Consider the following 24,366-nt stretch of genomic DNA (forward strand, 5'->3'; position numbering starts at 1 on the left):
TGAAAATTTACAGGTCTCTAAAAGTATCTCTGAAAACAGCTGCACAAAACCCCCCGAAGCTTGGGACAACAGTACATTCTCCACACTGGAAGCAGACCCCTACCTTAACAAAGAGTTTGTAACTCAAGTAATTGACTGGGATCATGAGCAAACTTTGCAAAAAAAGTCAGACCATAGAATCTTTCTTTGGTGACAAAGAAGATCAAAACATACAACCAGAAGAAGACAACAAAGTCAAAGCTCCTACGTCCAAAACCTCCAAGAAAAATATGAATTGGTCCCAGGCCATGGAAGAGCTCAAAAAGGATTTTGAGAAGCAACTAAGAGAAGCAGAGGAAAAGCTGGGAAGAGAAATAAGAGTGATGCAAGGAAATCATGAAAAATAAGTCAACAGCTTGCTAAAGGAGACCCAAAAAATACTGAAGAAAATAACACCTTAAGAAATAGCCTAGGGGCAGCTAGGTGGTGCAGTGGATACAGCACTGGCCCTGAAGTCAGGAGGACCTGAGTTCAAATCCAGCCTCAGACCAAATACTTAACACATACTAGCTGTGTGACCTTGGGCAAGTCACTTAACCCCAATTGCCTCACTAAAAAAAAAAAAAAAAGAAATAGCCTAACCCAAATGGCAAAAGAGGTCCAAAAAGTCAAAGAGGAGAAGAATGCCTTAAAAAGCAAAATTGGCCATATGGAAAAGTCCAAAAGTTTACTGAAGAAAATACTTCCTTAAAAATTAGAATGGAGCAATTGAAAGCTAGTGACTTTATGAGAAATCAAGACACTGTAAAACAAAACCAAAAGAATGAAGAATCTTTGCGGGCTGTATAGCGTAACAATAAATCTTTGCCAACTTGACTTAAAGAATGCTTGAGCCTGTAACTTCATTCCAGACAACCCTGTCCTGTGCTCTGGTCTTTGAGGGGTCTCAACCTCTCAGATCGCAACAGATACAGCACTAGATTTGGAGTCAGGAAGACCTTAGTTTAAATCCAGTCTCAGACACTTACTAGCTGTATGACCCTGGGTAATCATTTAATCCACTGTCTGCCTCAGTTTTCTCATCTATCCAATGGGAATAACAGTAGCACTTACTCCCAGGATTGAATGAGACAATATTTATAAAAGCTTAGCATGGTGCCTAGCACATGGTAGGTTATGTAAATGTTAGTTATCATTATTGTTATTATTATGTCTATGACAGTAAAGGGAAGCAGGCTAGCTATGTAACAAGAGTGAAGAAAAATGGATAGACTTCATCTGAGAACTTCACCAGTATCCACAAATATTAAAAGAGCTAAACAAAGATCTTTAGCACACCCTATGGATGATTTTTAGAAAGACATGGATAATAACCACAGAGAATAAGACAGCATGGGAGAGGTTGTAATCTGTAATGGGGAGACAGTACTCATATAGATGGAATTGTAGATACATAAAATTGCTCAAGTACATGTATCCCAACACTCGGATGGTAAATCTAAGCCCTAACAGAAAGCAGTTCTAACTTTGTGAGTGTGATGGTTGTTAAACAAGTCATGGGAAGCATTTCTTAATACAGAAATCTTACCAGTGTTTTATAATTTTTTAATGACAAACTCTAGCTTATTTCTCTGTCAGAAAGTGACTTCATGCAATGCTCCTAAGAGAAAAAAAGCCACGAGAAGGCTAATGCAGCTATGGAATCACACTGTGAATAACTGATTCTTTCCTTTCCACTTGGCCATACAGACCAAGGAAAGGGAAATGAGTCAGAGGAGAGGGAAAAGAGCCAGAGGCAGGGGCTCACAGGAATCAGCTCTTACCAGCTAGAGAGATTTACCTGTTAAATTTTCAGTATGTGCATTTATACCTTAGAAATCAGCAAGCACTACAAATAAGAGCTTAATTTATTTTTTGTTGATTGCATCGATAATAATAGTGCAAATGAAACTTAAAAGGTGTCATGCATACATTTTCCCAGTTGTTAAACATTTACCAGCATACTCCTTGTTAGAAGGAACACAAAAGGACTCAACTAACTGATCAAAAACGCCTAGAAAGGTTATGACTGACTCTTCAGCTGTAAACCTTAGAAGGTCAAATAGCCCATTAATGACTGTGATGATGAAAGGTCACCTACAGTAGAAAAAAAAGATCTGGAAGGATTTCTGACACCAAATAGTCTCACAAAGCTACAGAGAAATTCTAGGAAAGTTGAATTCCAAATGAGACTTCTGGGTGAGTTCTACTGGACCAGTTTCTACTGGGTAGAAATCATAGCTGGATCAAGTACTGGCAGATATGCTTGTCACTTTGGGCAGGTCATTGAACCTTTCTAGGTCTCAGTTTTCTCATCTATAAAGTGAAGGGATTAGGTTAGACTAGCTGATATGTAAAGGCCTTTTGAACTTTAAATAGTATGATCCTATGATAATAAACAGGTTAGCTACTGACCCTAAGTATTTGACTTTCTCTTAATTTACCTTAAATTATATATCACATCTTTTAAAAAAAAATTAGTACTAAACAACACTAGGTGATAGTCTTGTTTAGTGATTTTTTTTAAAAATCAGACTTCTATTTTAAACTTGGGATAGCTAGATGGCTCAGTGAATAAGATTCCATGCCTGAAGTCAGGAAGACCTGAGTTCAAATCCAGCCTCAGACACTTAACTCTGTTTGCCTCAGTTTCCTCATCTATAAAACAGGGATAATAATAGCATCTGCTTTGTAGGTTTGTTGTGAGGATCAAATGAGCTAATATTTGAAAAGTGTTTAGCACAGTGCCTGGCACATAGTAAGCTCTACATAAATGTTAGCCATTTATCATCATCATCATCATCATCATCATCATAAAAGCATGGTTGAGTGGCAAAATATGACAAGATTTCTCTTGGTAAAACATGACTATTGCCCTTCAGATCATAAAAAAAGAACTGAAGTTTTGCTATCCAGTTGGTAATACTGCTGTATCATCATCACAGGCAAAGTACTTAACTGAGAGGTAGTCACCTGAGGACTGAACTTATAAATGCAAATCTAACAAGTGATGATGCCATAAATATTCAATTGTAGTGTTAAAGAATACTTCTTACATTTCAGCTTCACTGTGTTGCCTATGTGTATGTGGTGGGTCCCTGTGCAACCTAGAATATTATTATCCTGCATACTGCCATCAGATTAACCTTCTGAAAATAGGCTTTCATTTCATTCCCGGGTTCAAAAATTCCCAGGGGCTCCCCACTGCCTACAGCATTAACTCCAAACTTAGAGTGGTAGTGAAGGAGCCAACCAGTTTGGTTCCATGCTTGTTTCCCCCATTACTCACATACAAACTCAATGCAGCAGTCAAAATGTTCTACTCACAGTCTCCCTCAGTTCACTCTGCTCCTTACCTTGAAAGTCTTCCCACCCCCTCTCCACTTATCTCAATTGACTAAACTATTCATTAAAACTCCCTTGACCTCCTCTGCAGGAATAGATATCTTTCTCCTCTGATTTTTTTTTTTATTGGTAATACATAATACACGCACCACTCATTTGTCACTTATCTCCTACTCCCTTGCTTGTTGTTTATCTTTTCGTGAATATGCCACCCCCTCTACCAAGTTTTAAGGTCCTAGAGGACAAGGCCACTTCTTATAGTTCTCTGTATTCTCCACAGTGCCTTGCAAAATGTGTTGTATATAACAGGTGCTCAATAAATATTGGATTAATTGATCAGTCCTTTGGCCCCTCAACTTGACTTTTGCCCACTCCTTTCAGGACTACAATACAGCAATAAATCTACTTAATACATGGAAGTTATTCTTCTATAACCCTGGTAAGCTGAAGAAGAGATAGGAAAGGAACTGAAGAGTTTTAACACAAATGTATATGGCACAGCATTCGGGCTTCCAGAGGGTAAATATAGAGAAATAAGATATCTTTAAAAATTACCTGTAAAAATGTACTTTTAATCACTGAAATGATTTTCTCCTTAAGTTCTTCCAGCTGTTTTAGTGCTTGGGCAGTCTGTTGTAACTGCTCCTCACAAAACTCATCTAAAGAGTATGTCTGGTATCGGTCCAGCTAATACAACAAGGGAAAAGAATAAGCCTTTGAAAGTTAAACTTCATTTATAAGACTATGACAGGAAAAACATTTTCATCATCTTTTCCTGGTTATAAAAGAAGGAATTAAATGATATTTCAATATGATATCTGCAAAAACAAGCAAACAAAAAATCCTTGATAATTCACAGAACTATGTCAAAGGAATAGAAAAAAAAAACCCCATGATTGCCAATTATTAAAACTAGTTTTAAGGAGATGTACAAAAGTGAATGTATTTAGAATAAAAATAATTTTAATGCTCTGTAACTCCAGTCTTAGCCACTCCCATCCTCACTGCAGAAAGCAATCAGGGAATAATAGAAAAAGGCATCTAACTGGAAGGTTAAGAGACATAATCTCTAGTCTCTACCCTAGCTATGTCACCTTAGACTAGTCAATATAACACTCTGGCTCTCAGTGTCTTTTTCTATAAAATTAAGGAATTGAATTAGATGACCTATAAGATTCCATCTGACTGATGCTCAGTGCCTCAAACTCAACAGGTCCCAATTTGAAATAATTATTTTCCCCTAAACAACCTGCCCCTTCTCCTAAATGCTGTCTTTCTATGAAGGTTCACCCATACTCAAAATACAGGATTTGCTTTTTTTTTATTGTTAAATCAAATGTATACTTTTTATTTTTATTTATATATTTTTTATTTTTCCCCAATTACAAGTTAAAACAATGCTTTAAACATTTATGTTTTTTAAAGTTTTGAGTTCCAAATTCTATCCCTCCTCTCCCCACTTCCTCTCTATCAATTGCCACACTTTATTGCCAAGTTCTGCAGATTGTACTTTCATAGTATTCTTGCATCTGTACCCTCTTCTCTACTCAAACTTCCAACACCCTTATTACTCCTTTTTAAAATTATGGTAGTATCCTCATAACTCATCACTTGCCATGTATATAGAGTTCCAGAGGGCAAGGCTGAAGTGGACGATGATTAGGCTATGGTTAGAGCATGATTATTCTGTGCTTAGAGTATGGAGATAGGGGGAAGAGGGTTTTTAAATTTGGATCAAGGGATGAAAGCAGCAGAAGTGAGAAATTTGCCCACTATTGGACTAGATTTTAGCTGAAGTATCTTCCAACTCTCTAAAGTTCTAGCTTCAAAATATCGCTAGAGTCCTTTCTTTATGAATATTCCTATTACTACTGTTTTATTTCAGGTTCTTATTGCTTGATGGATATTAATACTACTTCTTAATTGGTCTTCTGACCTCCATTCTTCCCTCTGTTACAAACAGGATACTTCACAACTAAAATCATGTTAATCTTCCTAAACTGCCATTTTCATTACATCGTTTTCCTTTCCCTTCATCCCCAATTCTCAGATAGCGCCCAACTGGACAACCCCTTGCTGGGACATGGTAAATAGAGGGAACTCATATGTCCAACAGAGACTCTAAAGGGCCTACCTTGTTCCTTCCAATTCTAAGATTCTAGGAGCTCTTACGGCACAGCAGCAAAGCAACCAGGGGGCACAAGGATAAAATGCTAAACATGGAGTCAATGAGACTTGATTTTGAATCCTGCCTCAGACACTTAGCAGCTGTTTGACACTGAGCAATTTACTTACCCTCTCTCAGATTCAGTTTCCCTATCTATCAAATGGGGACAATAATAGCATCTATCTTACTAGGTTGTAAGGATAAAATAAGATAATATATGAAAGAACTCTGCAAACCTTAAAGTAGTATACCTTAGCTACCATCATTATTCATATCATTATTATAATAATGCTAAAACTCATTAAATGACTATATAATTAAGAATTATGTAAAAGTAATGGTAGACAGTTATCCATCCCCAATGAGTAAAGAATAAAATAATAGGCTTAAGTGGAAACATGAGACATAGGTTGAAATCTAGGAAAAATTTAATAACAGAAAAATACTTTTTAAAAGTTTAACTCCTCCGTGCCATGTTTTAGGTGCCTGAAGAAAGGGGGGAAGGGCCACGTTAAATTTTTTTATCTAAAGGCTTTTATCTAGCACTAGATTCTAGGATCATATATTTCTCTGAATCAAAAATTTCAGTGCCAATTATTTTACAAAGTTTTTATATATAAACTCCAAGGTATATTTTTTACTTACTTTAACCAGAAGGATTGAAGAGGGATTATCCTCAAAGAATTTGCCTTTTTTGAGGTCACTTGCATTTTCACAAAGGTTCCGTACTTGAAGCAAACATCTTTGAAATAATTTATCAGCCCAAAAAAGTTGCTTGTACAATATCAATCTGGAATTTTAGAAAGTATCTCAAAACTCATTTATTAAAATAATGTTAATTATATCAATTTAGAGTCAACTAGAATAATTTATTTCAAGTAAGTTTTTGGTTAAAATTTAAAGTGACATTATTAGTCTCTACGATGTTAAAATTTTCAGTGGCTCTGGGGTTTTTTGCTTCTGCCTTAGGACTCTATAGGCAAACAGACTTTCCATTTGGGGAATGCATGTCTGTTTTCATGAGGGTTAGAGACTAGGTAGGGGTGCTCTGTCAAAATCTTCTATCTGAAATACGAAGGAGTTGGGATCAACAAGAACTGCTAAAACTACATTTTGCTTACATATCTATTCAAATAAAACACAACTATTTAATTTTTAAAATCACTTTATTGATTGTTTACTGTGGACACTGAGTGAGATAGGAAATGAAAGAAACAAAAAGGTTAGCTAAGACATGGAACATGGTCCCTGGCCTCAGAGAGCTCACAGCCAGGGAGTAGGGGGAGGGGAAAGGAGATGATTGTGGATAAAACATGTGAAATGATAAGTATAATTCTAATTATATTTCTAATTTTTACTAACAATACATAGTACGTGCAAGGAAATGTTAAAGACTAAGTACTACATGAAATCCTAGAGGGAAAATACCATCACCAACAGGGGATATAATGGAAAGCTTTACAACAGAGGGGAAATTTGAGTGGAACTTTGAAGGACAGGCAGGAATTCAACAGTTAAGAACGTATTCAGGGCACAGACTAGGAAGCCTAAGGCATACCCAGTAGACAGAGTAGAAGAATGAAATCAACTGGAAAGGTAGGGAGGTACCAGAACACGAAGGCTATTGAATGCCAACCATTCTAAATGCGAGAGAGACATAAGGAAGAGCTAACAATTTCACTAACTATTCATACATGGAAGACAGTCAGAAGCAGTGAAGTCAGAAGAGAGTAGGAGGAAAATGGTGCTAGATTTGGGTCATGTTGACTTTGAGATGCCAACAGGCTATCCAGGCAGAGATGTCCTGTAGGCAGCTTAAGGTACAGATCTGGGGTCACTATCTGCATAAAAGTGGTAACTGGAACTACAGGAGTAAATAATATTGCCAAAATAGTGGAAAGGGGCTGAGGATCAAAACTTGGGGAACTTCCACATTAAAAATTAATGTTAGTGAAAGGGATAGATGAGTAATTAGAGAGGTAAAGAGAACCAGGAGAATATTGTATCTCTAGGGTCTAAGAAGAGAGTATCCTTCTAGAAAGAGGGAATAGTCAGCTGTCAAATGATATAGAGAAGGTAATGAGGTTTGATGAAGTTCATTAGATTTAGTGATTACAAAGGAGGCCATTGATGTACTTTGAGAGGGTAATATAACAATCACCGAATAAATGCTTTTTAATTCATTCAGCCGTTCATAAACTGGACAGTGTCCAAAGAAGGGTAACCAGGAGGGTGGAAGGGTCTTAAGATAACGAAAAATGAGGCTTGGTTGAAGAAACCAGGGATGTTTAGTCTGGAGAAGAGAAGACTTAAGGGGATATCTCTGTTTTGAATAATTGGAGATCTGTCTTTCACAAAAAAAGATGTATTAAATTTGTTCTTGGCCCCAAAATGTAGAACGAGAAGTAATGTGTGTAAGGTGAAAAGAGGAAAATTTAGACTTGATGTCAAAGAAAACTTCCTAAAAATTAGAGCTATTCAAAAGTCAAGTTACTTTGGGCTCCTCTAATTGGAGTTCTTCAAGCAACTACCTGTTAGGTGCACTAGAGGAAGGATTCTAGTCTGTGTAGTTTGGGCTAGATGTCTTCAAACTCTGAGATTCTGTGATTCTTGGGAATGTCTTCAAGTATAATACTGAGTGACAAGGAAAATGCAAATCATTTCTTTGCCCTTTCCAAAGCAAATTAAACAAGAGGAAATGGGCTTGGCTTGTTTCAAAAGAAAATTCAATTTAGTATAAGGAAAGATATCTTAATCATAGGGTAACTAGTCATAAATTGGGTTATCAGAGAAGGCTATGGACTCTCTAATCATGGAAGTATTTCAAAGTAAGATCAACAATCTTGGATTGCTTAAATGTGTATTCACTCTTCTGGAAGCATAGATCTGGGTAGATCAAAGATCAAGGGATAATTAAGGTTTTTTACAGATCTATGATTCTATTATTCCTCATAATGTTTCAAGAAAGCAATATGATTTAAAAATCATTAGAGATGACTTAAAAACACTGCCCTGAAGGCACTTAAAGGTGATAGACTAAATTACTTTCCAAAGTCCTTTTTAATTCTATGACTGTAGTAAAAGTCATTTACATCTGTTTCAATCTTACGGATTAAAATGTGTTTTCCTTTTGAAACTTTCACAAACATCATCTATATGAATATTTACTTGCTCTTGTCTGTTTTACTTCTTTGAACATTGTTTTTCCAGGTGATAAATGATTTTCTTATTCTGAAAGAAGAAACATATCTTAGGCAAAATGGACTAGAGTTGCATCTTATACATCTCTGTGGTAAGGCCTATTCATATTTGTAAATACTCTAGACCAACTTACTATTAATCTACTCAGAGTGTTGCTATCATTCTGAGTTCAATTAACTAAAAACCCCTATAAGACCTTTAATATATTGCCAAATAAGGGACACAGTAATGTGTCAGTGTCATCACAAGACCCAATGAAGCATATGATGTGCAAATTTTTCCTATAAATACACTTTGATAACTGGTTTAAAAATATACAATTATGCTTATTATTTTCTTTGTATCATATACTCTATTGGCCTGTTAATTTTATGAGAGTTAGAATGTATTTTTTCAAGAGAAAATTGGGCTTCAGTTTCTATATCACCATAGTATAGTCAATTTTTAATGATTAGCATTTGTGAAGAAGGAGAGCACCAGGAAAAATTCACAATAACAATTAGAAAAATAATTATGATAAATTTATTATTGAAATATGTTCTGAAACTTACATTTGAACATAGGTGGATTTGTTATTCAAAAAATTCATAGCACTTTAAAAAAAATACCATTTTTGTAAAGATCTAAATCAGAAGAAGCTTGAAAGTTTCAGGTTTGTTTTTTTTTTTTATCCTGCCCCCTTATCCACTCTATATTGATTCTATACCTGAGATAGAATCACCTCTATTCTTGGAGACTGAGCAAACTCTCCCTCACTTCTTATAAAATCAATAATACACACACACATAAGGTAGTCTGAGAGGGAAGATAGTAGCAAGTGGGAGATCAGGAAAGTTTTCATACAGAAGACGGGACCTGAGCTGCATCTTAAAGCAAGACTTTTTGATGCCCAATCACTGTCTTTCCCTGGATTCTCCTTCTGCTCTTTCCTGGTTCTCCTCCTACCTGTCTCACAGTTCCTTCTCAGTGTCCTTTGCTGGATATTCATCCAGATTGTGTCTGCTAACTGTGGGTGTCCCACTGAGCTCTATTCTGGGCCCTCTTCTCTTCACATTCTATATTATATCACTTTGTGCTCTTATCAGCTCCCACGAATTCAATTATCATCTCTATGTAGACAATTCTTATGTCTATTTTTCCAGTCCTAACCTCTTGATCTCCAGGCTTATATTTCCAACTATTCACTGGATATCTCAAATCGGATATCCTATAAACATCTTATAATCAAGATGTCCACATGGAACTCATTTCCTTTTCCCCAAACCTTCCCCTCTTCCTAAATTCTTTATTACGATTAAGGGTTTCATTGTCTTCATCATCACCCAAGCTCATAAGCTGGACTCTTTACTCTCTGCCCTCCTCCCCATTTCCAATATGTTGCCAAGTCTTGTTAATTCTCTTCCTAACTTCTCTCATACACATCCCTTTCTCTCCTCTGGCACTGCCACTACTCTTATTACTTCATACCAGAACTATTTTAACACAATATAACACAAATATAAAATTCTCTGTTTGGCTTTTATAACCTGGCCCCTTTCTACTTTTCTCTTTTTTTTAACTTCCTTTTTTTTTTTTGCACCTTATACAACTCCAGTTATTCTGTGATCCAGTGACATTGGCCTTTTTTCCTCTTCCTCAAACAAGATAATTTGTATTACAACTTTGTGCATTTATACTGGCAGTCCCCCATAACTGGAATGTTCTCTCTCCTCATCTCTGCCTCCTGGTTTTCCTGGCTTCCTTAAAGTCTCAGCTAAAGTTCTACCTTCTGCAAGAAGCCTTTTTCAGTCTTCCTTAATGTTAGTGCCTTCCCTCTGAGATTAGCTCCAATTTATTCTGTATGTATCTTTTTTGTATGTAATTGTTTGCATGTGGTTTTCCCCATCAGATTATTATCTCCTTGAGAGCAGGGACTGGGTTTTTTTGTTGTTGTTTGTTTGTTTTTTACACAGCACTTAGCATAGTACATGGCATATAGTAAGTGCTTAATAAATATTTGTTGATTAGACTTGACTCTCTGAGCAGAGGTAAGGACAGAGAGCATTTCAGACATGACGGGGGCGGGGGGAGGAGAAATAAAAACACTTTAAGACTAGAAGCCTCAAAAGCACAATATTCTGTACATATTTAGCAGAAGGACAAATAGTCCTGTATACCTGATATTTTCAGAATACTGTCTTAAAAATGTATTGCATCTAACTGTACAATAAATGGTCATGTTCTGAATAAGAAAATGTATAATTTTAAAAGATTTCTAACAGAAGTGATTAAAATTTTCAGTGGCAAGAACTCGAAACTGTTTGGAAAATAAATTTATAATGAATAGCTAGAAAAGAGTGGATGGAGTCCGAAGACAGGCCCCATTTGGGCTCTTTATCTCCTGTATGATGCTGAGCAGGTCACTTTACATTTTTCAGGACTCCATTTTCTAACCTATTAGGTGAGGAACATGGAACAGATACTAACTAGTGTTCTTCCTAACTGTAAATCCCATAACCCCAGTCCACAACAAAAAGTAGACAAATGATGTGTAACTATATTAGAATCTAGTTGCTCAGTCCTCTCCACTTTCTAGGAAGCTGCATAGCTTTCCCTGAATAAAGGCTCTCTCTTATTTGTCTTACCGGAATTTGGAAAAGAAAGAAATTTTACGAAATGCTATGAAGTGATTTCTTTCCACAAGCCATTCCAAGACAGGTGTCATTTCTACTTCTTCTGTCTTACCTACTCGAGTAACCTGAAAAATAAAGAACAAGGTTCTGATTTTGTTTAAAGGAAAATTTAAATAAAACGAAAAGTACCTATTTACATGGAATTGAGGAAATTATGAATTTAAGTAGTAATGAAAGTTTTATACAATCCGCCTATCTCAAGTCATATCTTCTATTGTATTCTCCAGAAAAATCTTAGGAAACATAAAAAAAACCCAAAACTTGTCTTCATAAATTACTCAATCCAGTAACCAGCAGTGGATGGGCATTTATTTTATTTCTAATTCTTTGCTACCACCAAAAGTGCTGCTATAAATACTTTGGCATATATGGGGACTTTCTTCTTATTGATAGCTTCCTTGGACCTTCCTCTGGTCCAAAAGGATGAATGTTTTACTTACTTTATTTACATAATTCCAAATTGCTTTATAAAATAGTTATATCACTTCACAGCTCCACTAATAATATACCAGTAAGCCTATCATTTCACAGCCCCTCCAAAATTTACTATTGCCATTTTTAGTCATCTTTGCCAATTTGCAGGGTATATGGCGAAACTACAAAGTTGTTCTCATTTGCATTTCTCTTATTATCAGTGATTCAGAGCGTTCTTTCATGTGGTTGTCAGTACTTTGTAATTCATCTTTTGAGAACTGTTAGTTTGTATCCTTTGACTATTTTAGGAATGGCCATTAATCTCATATATACATATACACATAAATATATATATACACACACACATACATATGTGTATATGTGTGTGAATATACATTTATTTATTTATTATGTTTCTTGGATACCAAACTCTTATCAGAGAAATTTGATACAATTTTTCCCCCATTTGACTCCTACATTTATTATCCTGGGTGTGTTAATCTTATCTATGCACAAGCTTTTTAGTTTCATGAAATTAGTTATCTATTTTGTAATTGCTCCATCATGCCTTTCTACTGAACACTTTCCCTCACATTCTATACTGAAAAAATTGAGGTAAAAAAATTGAGGTCATCCACCATAAGCCATTTTTTCTTTCCTTCTCCTACCTCACATTCCTCTCAAATCATTTCACATAGCACAGTGTTTGGCACATAGTAAGCACTTAATAAATGCTTTATCTAAGCCCATTGCCTTTACTTTAGTCTCTGATAAAAAACTCCTTACAAAGGCCAGTCCCTCAATATGAACCCTAGATCTCAGATCCTTCCCATTTTCTCTAGCAGATTGCCATCCATATAACCTTCACTCTAATCTCTGATCTCTCCCATCGACTGGCTCATTTCCTGTCACTTACAAGAATGTCAGAATCTCTTCCATTCCTCAGTTGATTCTACCAGCCTCACTAGTTATTGCCTGTATCTCTCCTTTACATCTGTTAAGTGTCCCAACCCCCACCTCAAAAGGCTATACTCAGTGCTTCCATTCCCTCTGCTCTCCCTCTCTTCAGAACCCCCTGCAATTTGACTTCCAACCTCATCATTCTACTGAAGCTCTTTTCCCAAAGGTGTTGGTAATATCTTTATTGCCATATCAACAGACTGAAAAGCAATCTTGATTGCCCCTCAATCCCCTTCTTGATCTCTCTTCAACATTTGACACTGTTCACTACCTTCTTCACCTGGACACACACTCTGGGGTTTCATGACACTGCTTTCTTGGCTTTTCTCCTATTGGTCTGACAGATCCTACTTAGTCTCTCTCCTTTTTTTAGATCTTCATCCTTATTACATTCCCAAAAGCTCTATACTGGTCCCTCTTCTCCTTTCTCTCTATATAATTTCAATGATGTCATATGCATATGATTTCTAGACAGGTACAGGTACAGATACAGACACAGGCATAATAGATACAAAGCCTCTCCTCCGAGTTCCAATCTCACATCCCCAACTGCCTCCTAGACATTTTGAACTGGATATCTGTAGTTATCTCAAACTCAAAATGCCCCAAACGTAACTCATTATCTTTACCCTCAAACCCTCCCCTCTACTGGACTTCCTTATCACTATCAAGGGCACCACCATCCAAGCTTCCAACTCGTGTTATTCTCGACTCTTCACTCTCATTCATTTCCCATATCAATGAGTTATGAAATCTTATTTTTTTTCTATCTTAATATTTCTCTTAAATATTTTCTTTTCTCTACTCACACAGCTATCATGTTATTTCAGGCCCTCAGGACTTCTCACCTAGTCTATAGATAGCATAGGGTTCAAATTGGGAAAAATCTCTAAAATATAGTAGTAAGTGAAAAGTCATAAAAACTTAAACTATGTGAAAAGTGAAAGCCTGAACATGGTGACCTGTTCACAAATCATAACTTAGACACCAAATCATAACTTAGACACTGAGTCAAAACTTAGACACTGAGTCAAAACTTAAAATACTCTGACCTATGAAAGCCAAAACAAGAATATTGTGACCGGGACATGATCAACACACACATTTATGTTTGGGCATAACATTGATCTAACCCCCAAGCTCATTACTAAGCAGAAAACCAAAAATATCCACCAATCAGCGGCGATGCACTCTCAAGCTCCTCCTGCCTTTGTCTGTTTTCTGTAATTACCACAGGGACTTTGGGGTTCTTCAGCAGGGATCCACAAAACTGTCTGGCTGTGGCCCCCGACTGAAAACTATCCTTGTTTATAAGTATTCATAATGATTGATTAAACTACTACCTATAATCAATATGGAGATACTTGGCCTCTTCCTTTGGTATTAAAAAGAACATCCCATGGTTATGAGGGAGGTACAAGGTTCCCCAGCCAGGGGAATTCCGGACCTTACAGATAGGTAGGTAACAAATATTTATTAAGTGTTTACTATGTGCCAGGCACTGTGCTAAGAACTTGGGATAAAAATAGAAAAAAAAAAGAAAGACATCCTCAAGGAACTTACATTCTAATGGAGGTAAGACAATATGCAAAAAAGGTGAAGGGTGAAGGAGGAGATAGGAAGTACTCGTGCCTGGCATAGTGACAAAGTACTTAGCGTCAGAAGCAAAGAGAGGAGGGGAGAAAACAGGGCTAGTCTGGGTCCATTCCCAATATGGGAGGCTCTCAAAAGAACTTACCAATGAGAGAAGGGAAATAGCATAGCAGAAGAATATTGCAGGGTAAGAAGGTCCCAGGCATAGAGGATAGTCTCAGGGCATGAGAGCGGCTGAGTCATGATGGCAAAATCCTTAAGACTCAGCAACAAAATTGGAAGGGGAATGCAAAAGCCTTCTAATTGATATCCCTGCCTCAAGTCTCTCCCCACTCCAATCCATCATCCACGCAGTTGCTAAAAATAATTTTCCTAACTCTTAGGTTTAACTCCATCACATTCTGTTCAATAAATTGATCTCCAGAGACAAAATCCTGGCCTTGGCATATAAGGTTCTTTCCAACTGGATCCTTCCTACCTTTCCAGTCTTCTCACACTTCCCACACCACAGTCTAAGATCCAGTGATACTTGCTGTTCTTTACACACGACATTCCATCTGTGCCCTTGTACTGACTCTCTCACATTCAAAGAAAGCTTTACCTGCTCACCCTGAAGGCCAGGAATATCCCTTCCTTCAAGACTTAACTCAGACAACACCTTAGGCTCTTCCCATTCCCCGGCCTATTTGATCCTTTCCCTCTAAGGTTATCTTTCATTTATTCTGCATGTATCTTGTATATACCTATTTTATATATAACTGTTTTGAGGTTTTAACTTAAAAAAATTTTTTTTAATTCACAGTGCTAGGGAATTCTTAGTGTAGTGCCTAGCACATAAAGCACAACTGCTTGTTGACTCGCTGATTAACAGTATTTATTTTCCATATGCTTCTATTATTGTTAGAGGTATCTTAAAGACAACAGATTCATCAAATTCAACCACAGAGATAATGTTTTCTTAAACTAATTATGAACACATGAATTGTCCAGCAGGATGCATTACCTTTGAGACAAATGACGCTGTAATAACCCAAAAAACTTGGCAGCTTCTAGCTTCATTTGTAGAAACCACTTGAATATCATATGGGTTATAAAGAGCTTGGCAATTGTTTCTGTTTCTGAGAAGTCCATATACATATTCTCCATCATCTTTAATATGTACTGATTCCTATGAAGAGAAAACATTTGAGCCTTATTTTGCTTAATTAAAAGTAATCTAATTATTTTAAAATCAAAAAGTTAATTAAATCATTAGAAAGCATAAATGTGATTTTTTTTTCAGTTCTTCAAAAGATCCATGATTTGACCAGTGCGGATGCTTTCTTCACTAATACAGAGGGCGACTCCTCTATGCCTTAGTAAATAGTTACATGAATTCCTATAGCCAAAAAAAAGTCATCTAGATGCCAAGCATCTAGAGTTAAGCACCTCTGAAATAAATAGGTTAATCCTTATGAAAGAGTCTATATGAGATTGATTTCAAATTGGAAGGCTTTCTTGATACCAGCTGAACTGTGTGTTCTGCTAGCATATCCTTCAAGAATCCAGGGTCTCTTTTGCCCACCAGATGAGGCAATTCAGTAGGGCTTTAATGGAGGAAATGTGAAGGACCTAGGAAAAATAAATAGGAAAGATAACTCGGATTTTCCAATGATGTTCAATCAAAGAGGCAATGTGGTATAATGAAAAGAATGTTGGACCAAGAATTAGGTGAGCCCTGAATTAGAATCTCCCCTCTAACACTAGTTGTATGATCTTGGATAAGTAATTTAACCTCCCTGAGGCCTCGGTTTCTTTACCTCTAAAATGGAGGTAAACTTCAGTGAGGTTCAAATGAAGTATTATTGTTTGGACAGCATTTTGTGAACCTTAAAACATTATAGAAATGTCAACAATTATTATGAAAGCTTTAAAAAATTTAAATTATCCTACTTATATAGTGTGTGGGCTGGTAAAATGCTTCTAAAGGTACAACAGCCTTGAATCTATATGACTTTATCCAAATACCTTAGAAATTCTCTTTCTGTAATACTTGCCATATTGGCAGGAAATTTTTATACTGACAGTAGATTTTTGTTTGACTCAGAATGTTATTACTGAACACCTAATTCATTTAAGTACTAAAGGCAATGGTGATTCAATAACAAAATCCCTTCCAGCTCTACACCTATTATCCTAAACTTTTTATACAGATTTTAATACCTCTTCTGCTGGCTAATAAGTAGATTTGGGCCTGTTTGACCCCTGAAAAGGTCCTTGTCACAATGTTATTTATTATAAGAATCACTATACCTTTTCAGATCTGCTGCCCTTTGCTAATGTTCAAAAAGGAATGAGAAAAGTAGAAGATACCATGTAAACTGCATAAGTTTTATTGACATTGTTATTGTGGTTGTGGTTGTTGTTTCTCTATTAAAGTCCCTCCATGCTTTGCAAGCTAAGTCCCGACTCTTGAAGGCTATGCCAAATACAGTTTAAGTTCTAATAGCATGTACCGAGCTGCAAAGGTTCAGATTAGAGGCTTAAAAATTGTGTATTGACTGCCTAAGAAGAACCAGTCGAGCTTAAGTTTGGAAGCGAGTTGGCAACTCAATGTTGCATTTTTTTCTACAACCACAATGTACAAACACTATATACTAAGCATTAGAGGATTTATGACATATGTTGACTTGGAGAATCAAATCTACATCTTTTGATTTCAAGTCTAATGTTCTGTCCATGATACCCATCCCTCACTGGATCATGGGGTCATAAATTTAGAGCTACTTCAAACTATTCATTTTATAGATGAAGAAACTACACATAGAAATCAAGATGTCACAAGAGGTTCCAAAAGGTCAAGAGATTTCCCAAGGTAGTAAATGGCAGAGCTAGTATTATAATTCAGGCCCTCTCACTCTAAAGCTACTGCTCTTTTTACTTTACTGTGCTGCCAGAAATATTAGTGTATATGTATATATGAAGGTTTCTCTGAAATGTTTAACTGTAGTGTTCAGGCTTTACCCTACTATCACTTCCAAGATGAAATAAGTGATGATGAAAGGGGCAAAAAGTAATGAGAAACCATTCTACAAGGAAAGACACTAGTAATTAGTTCTTGGTGGGTTGAGTTTCAAGGCCCTTTTCCAGGCTTAAGAGCAGTAAATTCATAGTAAAAGGAAGTAGAGGCAGTCTCTATGCCTAAGAAAGTCTTGGAGGGCATAGAATGTACAGGTTGAAAAGTCATGGCTCAGAAGTCATCTAGTCCAGTTCAATTTCAATGAATCAATCAATCTTTAGTGTCAATGCTCTCAGCAACATACAAAACGAGGAGAGATTCAACCTTGGCTTGCAGACTCTAGTTATGGGAAATCAACTGACTCCCAAGAAAGCTCATTTCTCTTTTGGATATCGCTAATTATTAGGAAGGTTTTGCTTGCATTAAACCTAAACCTGTTCCTCTGCAACTTCTACCACTCCTCTAAGTTCTGACCTTTGGAGACAAGTAGTACAAAGACAAATATATCATATCCCTTCTAAGTCTCTTCTCCAGGCTAAACAGAACCGGTTTCTTTAACTAATCCTCCTATGGCCGGAACTCAAGGCATTTCACCAAAGTTGTCATCTTCCTACAGATCCTCTTCAGTTCATCAATTTCCTTCCTAAATTGTGACATCGTGATTTCTAGGTGTAGACTGCCCAGGGCAGAGTACAGCAGAATGACATAATGACCTTCCTAGTATTTCTTTTCATGAGTACAGCTAATGGAATTAAGCATCTTGGTCAACAAGATACCCTGATGAAACATATTCAACTCATAATTGAAGTCTCTGGATCCTTTTCAGAAAAACAGCTTTTATTTGTAAAGTTCATTTTTTCAGTGCAAATGTACAATGCTACATTTATCCCTATTATTTTTCATTTTGTTAGCTTCAACCCAGAATTCTAGCCTTGAATGATTTTAGAACCTGACTCTGTCTTACTTGTCAGGTATCCCTCTAAATTTTGTGTTACCTTAAAATTTTGTACATATGCTATCTATCTCCCATCAGTTACTGGTGCTTTCCTTACCCACAGTCCTCAAGTTGATTTATATTTACTTATTCATTTGCGTATTATTTCTCCCCAAAGAATGTAAGCTCCTTGAGGGCTGGCCCTATTTCATTTTTTTGGTTTCTCTAGTACACAGATTGCTTTTCTTATCTTATTTTTACCACTAGCATTTCTAAAACTACATCAAATGGCAATAGTTAAAGAGGAGATCTTTACTTTACTCATATTTATTGGAAAAGTTTCTAGTAATCTTCTAAAAGCCTTTGGGAACAGGGTCCTCATTTTTTGGTTTAGGTATATACTTTTTATCTTATTAAAAATCTATGCTTTAAAAGTTTATTTATCATAAATTGAGTGCTGTACTTTGTCAAGGACAATTTCTACATCTACATGTTATTAAGTTAGTTGTTCTCATGTTTTACCATCTTTAAATCACTGGTATAAATCCAACTTGTTTACAAGGAGCAATTCTTCGGATATAGTGCTATAGTTTTTTTTTTTGCTGGAATTTTATATAAAATGATATTCATTAGCGATGTGGTTCTATAATTTTCTTTCTTTGCTTTGTCGTTTCCTGTTTGAAGTATCAGAAGTATATGTGAGTCACAAAATGAATATAGTATAATGTTTTCTTTCTCAATTTTTATAACTATTTGTGCAATATAGGTATTAATTTTGTTTTAACAAAATGAAATTTATCTTTAAATTTCACCTAGACTAAAAGTTCCTTCCTTTGGTAGTTACCTATAGGTACTTCAATTTCTTTTTCTGATATTGGATAAAAATCTCTATTTCACATTAATATTCAATTTTGATATTTTAAATAATAGTAGATAATACTATAATTTTTTTAAATTCTTAGATTTGCAGGCATAGAAGTATGGGTAATATGTTTGGATAATTATTTCTATTTCTTCTCAGTGTTGTGACTTTTCCTTGTTCAATTTTTAATTTGGCTATTTGAGTCTCCTCTCTGTTCTTTTTGATTGATTAGGTTAGCATAAGGTTTATCAATGTTCTTTGTCCTTTTAAAGAACCATGCTTTACTTTTAATCTATCAATCGTACAGTGTTTTTGTTCTCCCATTAATCTACTTCTCCTCTAATTTTTAAAATCTCCTCTTTTATGTATGTTTCTGGTTTTTTTTTTCTAATTTTAGCGTATATCTGAATTTTTATCTTTATGGACCTCTCTGTAGCATTTGACACTACTGACCACCCTTTCCTTCAGGATATTCTCATCTTTGGTTTTGGGTTGGTTTTTTTTTTTTTTGACATTGCTTTCTTGGTACTCCTCCTAACTGTATGATAGCTCCTTCTCAGTCTCCTTTGCCTTGATCTTCATCCATCTCACATCTACAAATTGAAGGAGTTCCATAAAATTCTATCTTGGGACCTCTTGTCTTCTTTCTTTACTGTATCACTCATTACTTCTGTGCTTATAATTCCTCAACGTATATAGTTAGCCCTAGTTTCTTTGCTGAAATCCAATCCCATATCAACTGTCTTAAATATTTCAAATTGTGTGCTTCATATCTCAAATTAAACATGTCTAAAACCACACTCATTACCTTCCACCAAAATGCAACCCTTTTCCAAATTTTCCTGTTACTGTTGAAGGTACCACCATCTTTACAATTACCCAAATATATAACCTCAGTGTAAACCTCTACCCTCATTCTCATTCACCTTATCTATCCAATGAGTGGCCAAATCTTTTTTCTGCCACATCTCTCACATGATGTCCTTTTCTCTCTTCTCACATAGCCATTGATAAATTTCAGCCTCTTGTCCCTCCTTTTCTAAACAATTACCATAGCCTTCTTCATAGTCTCCCTACTTTCCACTGCAGTCTATCCTCTGCAGCAACTAAACTGGGGAGTGGGGGAAGAGAGCCTTTGGGAACAGGGTCCCATCAAAGAAAATTTAACCCAAACTAATCATAGGGACAAAGAATTGGCTTAAAAGGAGATTAAAAATCTTAAAAAAAAAAAAAAAAGAATCTCTGGCTTCCTTCAAGACTTGGTTCAAACACTACATATATACTCTATATGTATCTTGTATGTATGTATTTATTAATAATGAGAGCTGACATTTACATAGACTTTAAGACTTACAAAGTACTTTACATATATTATTTCATTTGTTTCTCACAACAATCCTGTGTTGTGGTAGGCACTATTATTATCCCCATTTCACAAATGAGGAAACAGGTTGAGAAAAGTTAGATGACTTGTCCAGGACCTCAGAACTAGGATGGATTCAACAACCTGTATTTATTGTACATAATGGTCTTTCTGCCTTGCCACTAAAACTTAATCTCCTTGAGGGAAGGGACTATTTTGATTTTCCTTTGTATCCTGAGCCTTTGGAAGAATGCCTGACATATGGTAAATATTCAGTACATATCTGATTTAATAATTGGTCATTTGTTTCTCTGAAGGTTTGTGGTTCTTACAGTTTAGAAAAAGCAACATGCTATTCCCCTTGGATGGTCAAATGATTCATGTAGCTTGCAGCTGTATTAATGTAAAAAGGCAGTATGATAAAGAGAAAAAAGAGCTGAACTTGAAATCAAGAGAGACCTGGATTCAAATCCCACCTCTGACATTTACTAGATGGCATAGTGGATACTGCACTGGGCTTGGAATCAGGAAGCTAAATCTTCCCAAGCTCAAATCTGGCCTCAGATAATTAATAGCTGTGTGAAACTGGGCAAGTCACTTAACTCTGTTTGCCTCATTTCTTATCTGTAAAATGAGATGGAGAAGGAAATGGCAAACCACTCCAGCATCTGTGTTAAGAAAACCCCAAATGAAGTCACAAAGAATTGGACATGACTGAAAAAAACAACAGAGCATGTGAATATAGGCAAGTCACTTAACCCAAATCTCAATTTTCCTATCTGTAAAGTGGGGATAATAATAATAATAATAATAATACCTATTTCACAGAACTGTTGTGAAGATTTAAAAAGATAATGCACTTTGTAAACCTTAAGACATTATATAACTGTTATCCATTATTACAAAAACATTCTGTCAATTTAATCAATCTAGATCAGGGGTGGGGAACCTGCAGCCTCGAGGCCACATGGCCCTCTGGGTCCTCAAGTGCTTTGACTGAATCCAAACACAAGTTTGGTCTCAAGGCCACAGATTCCCCATCCCTGATCTTGATCAAGGGTTCTTAAGATTTTTTGTGTTATGGACTCCTTGTGCAATCTCCTGAAGCCTGTGAGCCCCTTTTCAGAGGAATGTTTTTAAAATGTTAAAATAAAACACATAAGATTACAAAGGAAACCAATTATATTGAAATACTGTTATCACAATATTTTTAAAAAGTTCTTGGACTATAGGTTAAGAACCCCTAGACTATCACATAAAACAAACATCAAGGTGATTAATTTTTTTTTACTTCATTTACTAACAACTATAATACAGTATAGTATAGAGTAGTGGCTCTAGAAACAACTTCTCAGGCTTATCTCTCATTTATAAAGAACCTGAGAAAATAGTCACTAGATGTTCTGAGTTTTTTTCTTTAATAAGCTTTACACTCACATTTCTTTTCCTATATACATTTGGAAAAATAAATAAAATCCAGATTAAAATAACTTTCCAACCTTTAATTATCCAAAACTGAATAAAAATAGTATAAATGTATAATTAGTAAAAATAAAAATACCATAAATGGAGTCTTCAGATGTATCTCTTTAGTTTTTTTTACTTCAAATCCACGTGCTGTTAATTCAGTTTTCCAATTCAGCTTCTCTCTTAGTCTTAAAATATGTCTTATAGCATTGTCATCCTTTGGTACTAGTTTAAAATATTAAATAAAGGCTCATGTGTAAGTTCCATATCTATAAATTAAATAATCAAAATCTCTGCATAGCACAATAAACAAATATCTGCATTCAGAAAATATTTAAACACAAATTCTACAAATCTAAATACTGGAATAAAAGAAAGTTTATTTGAAGACAATGTAAATATAAGAGAGAAGTATCTTAAAACCTAGTCACATGATAGCTAATCATAATACGTCTTTCTATTTCTTAAAAAGCTCAGAAGATCTATTTCATAACTATACGTATGGGTTACAATCATCTACCATTACTTTACATTCAAATATAAAGAGCAAAGATAACATGCTATGTCATAGCTAGCACAGTAGATAGAGTACCAGGCCTGGACTTCAGGAAGACTCATCTTCCTGAGTTCAAATATGGCCTCAGACACTTACTAGCTGTGTAGCACTGGGCAAATCACTCAACCCTGCTTGCCTCAGTTTCCTTATCTGGAAAATGAACTGGAGAAGAAAATGGCAAACTACTCTAATATCTTAAAACTCCAAATGGGGGCACAAAGAGTTGGACGTGACTGAAATGAATGAACAACAACAAATTTTTTACACTTGAATAAACATATACATACATGTACAAAGTATCTAATAGTGTCTTGAAGCTAATAATCAAGGCCTCATGCATGAATCCCATCTCTCTCTTAACATTTGTTCTAGTCTATTTTGTCCAATCCTGTGATATCAGGTATCAAAGAAACTTGATGGATGGGGACTATGATTAGTGTAGGAATTCACAGGGACAGAACCGATAAAGTGGGGGAAGGGAAGGAGAGGTGAAGAACATTCTATGTTAAAGAGACTTGCCTTTATGGGGAAATGTAAGAACTCAAAGGGAAAACATAAGGAAGTGCGTTTAGATAAACATCAGCAGGAGAATGAAGTGATATTGCCGTAGCATCTCATTCTAGATCATCCACAGAAATGGAAAAAAGACAAAAAGTTACAGAAATAGACTACAAAAAGTTACTACAAATAGACTAGCGTGGAGTCATAATATCCCAGATAATTACTCAGACATTGCTGTTCATCCTGTTCATCATTGCACTATGAATTGGGTTTAAGTGAGGCAGAATTCAGCAAAGTCTTTAGCCTCACTCTTTCCTGAAGAGTGATCAAAGTCCAATGACAAGACAAAAGTCAAGATGACTGGTGATGGCCCAGGATGCAGTGGGTAACCTTGGCCTTTCTAAATTAAAGTCTTTACCAGGTCTCAGTTTGTCTCAGGCAACCCCCATTCTATGACAAAGGGTTAGCTAAGAATTGAGAAAAAAGAAGACCTAGTTTATCATCAGAAAAGTATCAGTCTGGGAGAGGGATGATCCTAAAACTTTCTGACCAAACTGAAAACAACTGTTATTTACACTCATTCTAAGATATCAAACACTCCCCAATTGATAAATGGTCAAAGGATATGAACAGGCAGTTCTCAGGTGAAGAAATTAAAGCCGTCTACAGTCACATGAAAAAAAATGCTCTAAATCACTATTGACTAGAGAAATGCAAATCAAAACAACTCTGAGGTACCACATCACACCTATCAGATTGGCCAACATGACTAAACAGGAAAATGATAAATGTTGGAGAAGATGCGAAAAAATTGGAACACTAATGCATTGTTTGTGGAGTTGTGAAATGATCTGACCATTCTGGAGAGCAATTTGGAACTATGCCTAAAGGGTTATAAAAATATGCATACCCTTTGACCCAGCAATAGCACTTGTAGGTTATATCCCAAAGAGATCATACAAATGGGAAAAGGACCCACATGCACAAAAATATTTATAGCAGCTCTTCTTGTGGTGGCAAAGAATTGGAAATTGAGAGGATGCCCATCAATTGGGGAATGGCTGAACAAGTTGTGGTATATGAATGTAATGGAATACTATTGTGCTATAAGAAATGATGAACAGGCTGACTTCAGAAAAACCTGGAAAGACTTGCATGATCTGATGCTGAGTGAAGTGAGCAGAACCAAGAGAACGTTGTACACAATAACAGCCACGTTGTGTGATGAGAAATATTGATAAACTTAACCCTTCCTGGCAATACAAGGATCTAAGACATCTCCAAAGGCCTTGTGATGGAAAATGCTATCCACAAA

General features: G+C 35.9%; 1 protein-coding gene across 1 annotated transcript in view; it reads right to left on the bottom strand.

The window, feature by feature from the left end:
* Positions 1-24,366, bottom strand: part of LOC114049395 (dynein heavy chain 14, axonemal-like) — a 343,809-nt gene that overhangs the window by 314,597 nt on the left and 4,846 nt on the right. The window contains exons 4-9 of the mRNA XM_027870678.1: positions 22,089-22,219; positions 15,374-15,538; positions 11,356-11,468; positions 8,699-8,761; positions 6,176-6,320; positions 3,919-4,050 (exon numbers count right to left, since the gene is read on the bottom strand). Of these exons, the coding sequence (XP_027726479.1) occupies positions 3,919-4,050; positions 6,176-6,320; positions 8,699-8,761; positions 11,356-11,468; positions 15,374-15,538; positions 22,089-22,219 (749 nt within the window). The remainder of the gene's footprint in view (positions 1-3,918; positions 4,051-6,175; positions 6,321-8,698; positions 8,762-11,355; positions 11,469-15,373; positions 15,539-22,088; positions 22,220-24,366) is intronic.

The sequence above is a fragment of the Vombatus ursinus genome, unplaced genomic scaffold (genome assembly GCF_900497805.2).
Source record: "Vombatus ursinus unplaced genomic scaffold, bare-nosed wombat genome assembly UNPS02014798.1, whole genome shotgun sequence".
NCBI classification, from domain to species: Eukaryota; Metazoa; Chordata; class Mammalia; order Diprotodontia; family Vombatidae; genus Vombatus; species Vombatus ursinus.